Source organism: Etheostoma spectabile, chromosome 6 (assembly GCF_008692095.1).
Source record: "Etheostoma spectabile isolate EspeVRDwgs_2016 chromosome 6, UIUC_Espe_1.0, whole genome shotgun sequence".
Classification (NCBI taxonomy): Eukaryota; Metazoa; Chordata; class Actinopteri; order Perciformes; family Percidae; genus Etheostoma; species Etheostoma spectabile.
The window spans coordinates 23,409,007-23,417,366 of NC_045738.1; the positions used below are offsets into that span (position 1 = coordinate 23,409,007).

At 39.9% G+C, this 8,360-nt stretch overlaps 1 protein-coding gene across 4 annotated transcripts in view; it reads left to right on the top strand.

The window, feature by feature from the left end:
* The window catches only part of LOC116690692 (furin-like protease kpc-1), a 298,529-nt gene that overhangs the window by 4,358 nt on the left and 285,811 nt on the right, over window positions 1–8,360 (top strand). For 3 of the 4 annotated variants that reach the window (XM_032517860.1, XM_032517859.1, XM_032517857.1), the window contains exon 2: window positions 4,211–4,386. In XM_032517860.1, the coding sequence (XP_032373751.1) occupies window positions 4,216–4,386 (171 nt within the window). In that variant the 5' untranslated portion in view covers window positions 4,211–4,215. Of the gene's footprint in view, window positions 1–3,210; window positions 3,395–4,210; window positions 4,387–8,360 lie in introns of those variants that run through there. The other variant, XM_032517858.1, reaches the window with a different exon arrangement.

Genomic DNA, 8,360 nt, shown 5'->3' on the forward strand with positions numbered 1-8,360 from the left:
TGCAGCCACTGACCAATCAGGAGTGAGAACGGGTCAAATTAATTTCCGTGTTTCTGATAAGACAAGACGTGTGTGACTCGAACATCTCACATTTACCAACAAAACGCACAGCGAAAGATGTCCTGCCAACATGAAAATATTTTAACATCAATGTACGCTGTAATGGTTTTTTTTAACTATAAACTCGATGAAAGCTGCTGCTTTTTCAAGCCTGTCGGCTCGTTGCAGCGGGGGGGCTGCTGCTCCGTTCCCCCCCGCAACTAACGCACGCACATAAACACACACAATCACACACAGTGGATGCAGGAAAAACCGCAGATGAGATGTACAGGACAGCTACATTATTGCAAGTGGAATGATAAGTTGAAGTCCAATAAGGACTTTATCAAACTGTATGAATGTGTGTCCCAGCCCAGGATAGGAAATTATGCCTTTTATGCTGGTTTATCAATTTTAGTGAGAGCTCATAAATAACTACAAATAACTAATGTTAGGGATATATACAAATCCTATCCTACAGAGTAAAGGAAAACCTCTTTGTTTGGTGCAGATTCTTGCAAATATAACACTACATGACTATATGTGTGTTTCAATAAGACTGATGATCCAAAAAATGGATCATTCCCTCAATATCATGAATCATATCGCAATCGCAACATCAGTCAAAATAATTGCAATTTGACATTTTCCCCATATCGTGCGGCCCTAATTCAGATTGATATTCTCTACAGGTGTACGAGAGAGTGCACATAGTTTATCACAGGTTAATAAAAGAGTCGATAAATAAATCGGTGTCTTAATCAGCTGGGCTTAATTCCTTCGGACATAGAGTGCTCCATAAAGTGGCCTTTGCATTCATTTCAGCCTATAGCATGAGGATTTTTTGTTGTCGCTGCTTCAGTGCTGCACAGCCAGCTACATCAGCACCATCTTGCCAGTCTGAGTTAATTATTAAGGGCATAGGTCTGCATATGGACGGTATGGACATGTCCCTACCAGTATTTTGCGAGGACAGAATTGTCCCTACCAATATTTGAGCAAACTCAAAAAAGCTGTATAAAAGATTCTTTGTGCTATCAATGTAATGGACTAACTACAGGAACATATCCCCATGCCTGGAGATTTCAATGTCTTGCTTGTACTGTTGAATGGAGAGACAGACATATTTGTTCATGGTGGGACAATAAAGTTCTAGTCTATTGGGAATGCTTTCTAACATTGAGACCTGGACTCCAATGAAAGGATGTGTCCATGCCCTTGCGAGTTGCCCTGTGAGCAGTAATAAAGTGATATGTCCCCTGTGGTCAGACACTTAAAAATAGTTTGACTTCAAAACAGCCATCTATAAGTTTGGCTGGAGTAATAATCTGGACTTTTTAAAATAATGTTATCCTATGACCGGTAGTTTGACCTCTGGAAATCCTGTACGATACAATTCCACCATTAAGGCCCCGTTTTTAAGGGGTATAGTCCGAGGCATGTAATGACTTTGCATAATGAGTTACATTCTCTTTTTCTCATTGGGTCTGCTTTCTAAAAGATCTCAGCTAGTCCCTTTTATCTCCAGCGAAAAACCCTCGTGGCTACAGTTTGATCAATTAAACTCCTGAAAGGGCCCCCCCTCCTTTCAGTCCTCTGCCTGAGAGGAATATAAAGTTATCAGTCTTCCCAAGCGATATGAGGACGGAAATAAGTAGTTTGTCTATAAAAATGTCCAGGTACTTTATCAGCGTCCCAGTAGGCCCCGAGGCCCTGACACTGTTCAATGTGGCTCTCCTCCACTCCAGTCTCATGTGCTCTCCCTTTTCTCCCTCCCTCTCCCCCCTGTCTACTCCATCTCTGCCCGAGGCCCGCTCCTCGCTGGGTGGGGTGTACGCTGCCGGCCCTGCACCTCCAGTGGGATTGACTGGGGCCCGAGCCCCAAGTGAGGTTATTGATTTCAATCAGTGGCTTGGGAGATTGGAGCTGAATGATGCTGTAGACTTTAAACGGTGGCCAGCTGCAGTGCCTGTTGTTTGGGGGGGGGGGGGGGAATGCTGCAGGAGGAGGCACTTTTCTTTAGAAGAGAAGTCAGATAAACATACAAACAGAATTATATATATATATAGTGAAGGATCTTAATCTTCTAGTTTGGAGTTCCACTGTATGCTAGTGGGTGTATTTTTGGGAGTAAAATAGCCCAAATAGACAGCAGGACAACATTTCACACAACAGATTTCATAGGAACAATGATTTAAAGCTGAAACTAACATTTATTTTCATTATCAATTCATCTGTTGATTATTTTCTAAATCAAATGTATTGGTTGATTTGTAAAACGACAGAAGAGGGTACAAAAAAGGTCCATCACAATTTCCAAAAGCTCAAGTTTTCATTTTCAAATAGCTTGATTTGTCCGACCAACAGTCTAAAACCCTTATTTTGGAATTTAATAATCATTGAAGATTAACACAAAAAACAGCACATGTTCCCATTGAGAAGCTTAAACCATAGGATTGACTAATTAATAGGGGTGGGGGGAAAAATTGATAGTAGCGCGATATTTTCAGCGGCAATACTGCATTGAGACACAGGCGCCAAGTATGGATATTTTATTATATATTATATATGTGTTGATCAGTTTGTCTCATTTTGCAGCAATACAATTTAAGTGATATGAACAAGTTTCCTTTTGGGGACGTCATTTGGAATTGGGAAAAATTAGAAGTTGGGAAAAAGGTTATGAATTGCAATATATCGCAGAATATTGCATGATGTTTAAAATTGCAATAATACTGTATCGTGGCATAAGTATCGTGATGATATCGTATCGGGAGGCGTCTGGTGATCCCCCCTACTTACTAATTAATCAACTAATAATCAATAAACTCTAATTAGATGCAGCCTTTTAATGTGTAAAACAACTGTCTGAATACATAACATAACATTTTCCATCCTATATACACTTCTGTATATACAAAGAAATTGACCAACTTCTGGATCAACAGTAATTGTTAGTTGCAATATCTAGGGGAAGGAGTGGGAGTGTAAGCAATACATACTCATCAATACTGCCTTCTTCCAGTAGTGCATTGGGTGTTTGTTTTTTTGCAGAGTAGATACTGAGAAGAGTGAGGTGACAACTTTTTGTTCCATCATCGTTCACAGGAAAGTGTGGGCATAAAGAAAAGATAAAGTTCCTGTTTTGCTTAAAGAGGGAAGTTAGTTCACACAATGAGAGCGCCGCTGTTTTTGCTGCTCTCAGAAGCATTTGCATCAAGGCCAGGAGATTAAACGTGTGGGTTGGGAACTGGAGAGAGTGTTGCCTCGCTCGGGGCCCCCCCGATGCCAGAGTTCTAGCTTTCATTGCACTGGGTGAAAGATTTCTCCTGGACGATTCCCTCTCTGGCTACAGGTGGGTGGTTCACATGCTGGAGGTGGCAGCCACTGTGGATTTCGTGCAAAAGTACAGAGGAGGTGGCTGTGGGCAAATGTGTCCAATACTCTGCTCTGAGATGCTGAATCCCACACTCTGTAAATTCATTTGGGTGGTTAAATGATATTTGGAGTGTTATGGTAATATTTAAAACCGTAGGTGTTTGTGTTTTTCTAATAACGATACTTACAGTATGTCACTTTTTCTTCTTTCCTTAGAGAACCAATGAGAATGTGCTTACCCAGTGGGATACTGTTTTATATCTGTGATAATGTCTGAACTGTAGAGCGGAAAAATGAATGAGCGACTATTTAGATTGTTGTAATTGTCCCTATTTTCAAGCAAAAAATGCCCAACAGCTGCTGGTTCCAGCTTCTCAAATGTGCAAATTTGATGTGGTTCTTTGTGATATGATAGTGCATTAAATATGTTTGGCTTTTGGACTGTTGGTCAGACAAAACTATTTTAATATGTCACATTGGGCATTTTTCATTATTTTCTTAAATGTATTCATCAAAAATAATCCTCAGATAAATTGAAAATGAAATCATCATTAGTGATAGTACTGACATGCCATTCACTGTGTGATACTTATTCACATCCGTGTTATGGAAGGCTTTATGGTGTCTTAACACTGGTCTTACCCGTAGAAACGCACTCTTACATCATCATCCAATGCAGGGATGTGGACTGACACGGCGTCCTAAATTGTCCATTATTGACATGGATTTGTTAAAAGTTGCATTTTCGTCTTTTTGACAACCAATCACGGTCTCCTACGTCTTCTTTTTAAAGGCTCCATGTTCAGTGCGGTTGTGCTGGTGCTCGGCTGCCTGCTGCAGATGAAACTAGTGACCACAGAGGGGCATCGTGGGACCAACCGCCGTGTCTTCTATGCAGTGCAAATGGACGGAGGCATCAGTGCCGCCAGGGCTCTGGCCGAGCAGCATGGACTGGAGTTCATACAACCGGTAAGGGCATGTTTAAAACCCCCCTGTTGTTGGCTCCACACATGGGCCTGGATTTTCACAGTTACTGAGGGTTTTTCTATGAGCTGCCAAAGTGACTTCTGTTTCCTATTTGAGGGATATCTGACTTTCATCAAATTACAGCAGCGAATATTTCATATCTGATCAAAGACACATAGAGTAGGCCGTCCACACAGCGTGACACACACATATGAAAAGACACATACATGCACACAGAAAGGCGCACGCATGCACATATACACACACTCTTGTATCTAGCCAAGCTTATTTTATGCCTGTGAGAAACTCCTACATGTGGAATAGGCTCCAGTCGAATGTCTTTGGATATGATTGGGTCTTTACCCATTTGCCTGAGTTTTAATCTGTCATGCTGAAATCTTTCCATTTGTCAGAAGACTAGATGGGATTTATCCACATCAATACCTTAAAGGTTACTTTGGTTGTTGAGTCTGGAAGTGTGTCGGCTCCCTCAAAAAAAAAAAAAATGTTCTCGGCTGCAATAAAAAAATAAGGGCCTCGGAGCGGGTCTTGGATAGGTGGAATGTAGTAGATCTTTTTGTGAGAGCGAGTTCAAAGAGGCTTTTCAAGGGCATTACATGTTTAAAAGAAACAACTTCTTTTTATGAAAAATCCACAGAATGATTTTAAAAGCTAAGCACTCTTCTGAATTGCCATTACAGGCTGTATATACAGTAGTCCAGGATTGACATCATGCTCCAAGGGGTTCTTTTATTTAACTTCTTTCAACGAATCAACACTGATTCCTAGAATAAAATGAATAAAATTAGATTTAAAAAAAAATTGTGTAAGCTATCCATCATGGGAATTTCAGATGGAAAAGCACCCAAATACAGTAAGTGCATGACCTATGGACAGTTCCATTTTAAATAGGTAAAGCAAAATAGTGAATATCCTGAATTATTAGATGTTTTTCAATTTCATAGTTCTGTTTAATTGGTTATAGATAGAGCCCTACAAGTGGGAAAATCCCACATTACATCACACCTCCAGTCTCCAAGAGTCCCCCCCCCCCCAAATTTTTTTAGTTCCCCTCATTCATTTAAAGATGGACTGCATCTAATAATCACTTTCATTGTAGATTCATTTGTCGATTTTTTTGTTTTGTTTTTTTTTAATCTATTTTTTTTTTTTGATTAATCGATTAGTTGCTCTAAAAAATGTCAGAAAATTGTAGAAAATAATGTTGATAACATTTTCCAAAGCCCAAAATGACATACTCAAAAGTCTTGTTTTGTCCACAACTCAAAGATATTCAGTTGACTGCAATCCGAGAATTTGAAAAATATATATAATTTTCTAATATATTAAACAAATTTATTAATATATACACGTATTGTGTGTGTTTGTGTGTGGTGTGTGTGTGTGTGTGTGTGTGTGGTGTGTGTGTGTGTGTGTGTTGTGTGTGGTGTGTGTGTGTGTGTGTGTGTGTGTGTGTGTTGTGGGTGGTGTGTGTTTGTTGTGTGTGTTTGTTTGGGTTGGGTGTGTGTGTGTGTGTGTGTGTACTGTATATAAAAAAATTCACATTTAGGAAGCTGGAATCTATAACTTTTTTTTCTCATAAAAAATGACTCAAACTGATTGTTTATCAAAATAGTTGGCAGTTAACTTAATAGATGACAAGTAATCATTTAATCTTTGCAGCTCTAATTAAAAGCGTATTGCACTTTGTTCTTTGGCGGCAGATGTGCGTTCTTCCATCGATTTGTGCTCACAGCAGACAATCCAAAACTGTGATTTGAACTTATTGATGAGTGGAGGTGTGTGTTTTGACATTATTGATAAGGTTTAGAGCGAGTGTCCGCTGGCCTGGTGTGAGGCGGTGTGCAGCGCTGGCCCTGGGGAACAGGGACGCAAGCTCATTTCAACCTTGGCCCCCGTTGCTGCTGCTGCTGCCGCTGCTGCCGCCTGGATCATGAATAAAACATCTCTTTGACCTTTATCAGGAGTGTATTGGACAGTCCACCCCCGTCTCTGTCTTCCTCTCTGCCTGTCTCGCTCTCATTGTCCCTCATGTATGCACACAAAACACCTCTGCCTCTTCCTGCATTGTCTTCTGCTCTTTCACAGTAGTCCCCGATGCAGTGACCACTTGATACTACCAAAACAAAAGATAAAAGCATGTTTCCATTTACATATATTTATTCATACATGTATATGGCGCTATGACACCCATATTTGCAATAACTATAGTTTTGTTAGTTCACACTCTGGTTTTACATTTACATTGTGAAATGGTGCAACTATCCTGTACCATTGTAAAAAATAAATGATTTTCTTTTTAATTAATCTTTTATTATTTACTGGCAAGTCATTAAGAACAGGTTCTTATTTACAATAAAAGCCGGACAGGTGGCATAGCCACTTAGGAAAAGTGAAGGATGGCTACATAATATTTACATTAGCAATACAAACAGTTTAGAAATGACATAAAATACAATTTGAAATACTACACAGAAAACAATAACCATCTATAACAAGATAAGTGCACAGGCACATGGGTGAGTAAATATTTAGCTGGACAATTATTATGTAGAGAAGCAACGACATATGTCTGTGAACAAGGAGGACATGATGGTTTTGAAGGATGAAACAGAAATTAGTTTGTCCAGTTTGAGAATCTTTTGCAGAACATTCCAGTCGCGAGCAGCAGCAGATTGAAAAGATTCGAGACCAGAGGCAACGCTTGTTTTGGGAATGCTGAATTGAAGGGGGCATTTGTGGCAAACCAAACAGGGGAATGGTAAAGAGTGTCAAATTTTTTGCAAGCAACTCTGTATATAGTGTCACCATAATCTAACATGGGTAGAATTTGCATTTGAATGAGAGTGAGTTTGGCAAACACTTGGGTTAGTGTTCATCTGTGAAGAGAACACCTCTCCAGAATGCCAGACACCATTGAATGTGAGCATTTGCCCACTCAAGTCTGTTATGACAACGAACTGAGAGAGAAAGATAGAAAGCGAGAGGGATGAACCCTAAAAATAACACCAGATACTGACTGGTTCCCTCAGCCAGTAAAAAAGTGTGGGGCCAAGTATGGAGCCTTGGGGTACACCCTTGATGACCGGTAGAGAATAGGAGAAAAGGTTTTCAAGTCTTACATGTTGCACCCCGTGAGAGAGATAATTGGAAAACCAAAGCAGTGAGTGGTCAGTGACATTGCATTGTGGTCCACGGTAGGGCTGCACAATATGAGGAAAATATCTAATTGCGATTATTTTGACTGATATTGCGATTGCGACATGATTTACAATATTGGAGGGAAGGATCGTCTTTGTATCAGTATTCTCATTTTCCTTGAAAATTAACATTGAAAGAAATTAAAATGATTCTAGTGTGATTTTTTTTTTTTTTCAAGGATCTTTACCAAACAAAGAATTTTGTTTTAGTCTGTAGGATACGATCTGTAGGCCGGGACATCTCTGCAGCACCACAATAATTCATTCAGAATGGTTTGACACACATTTTGCCACTAACAAATATTACGCCCCTCTGCGATTTGGATATTGCACTAGTCCATATTTCAATTTTGATACAATTGCAATTAATTTTGCAGCACTAGGGCGCACTGATAGCTCAGCTGGTAGAGCGGGCACCCACATGTACATTGTTTTATTTTTTTGAAATCATCCATTTTAAATGCCGATACCGATAGATCGGGAAATTTCTAATGTTGGCCAATATATCGGTCGGGCAACCATACCCAGATTGAAAGCCAGACTGTGCTTCGGAGATGATACCGTTCACATTAAGGTGTTTTGGTTAGTTGTTTATCATTTTTGCCAGAATCTTAGACACACAATGGCAATTGGCCTGTAATTGTTTAGGTCAGCGAATTGATACTGTGGTGTGATTCTGTAGTAATCTATTGTCAAGGATATGCAGTAAGTGTGTTTGTGTGTTAATAAGGTGTCCAACCCAGGCCCCCCCCCCCC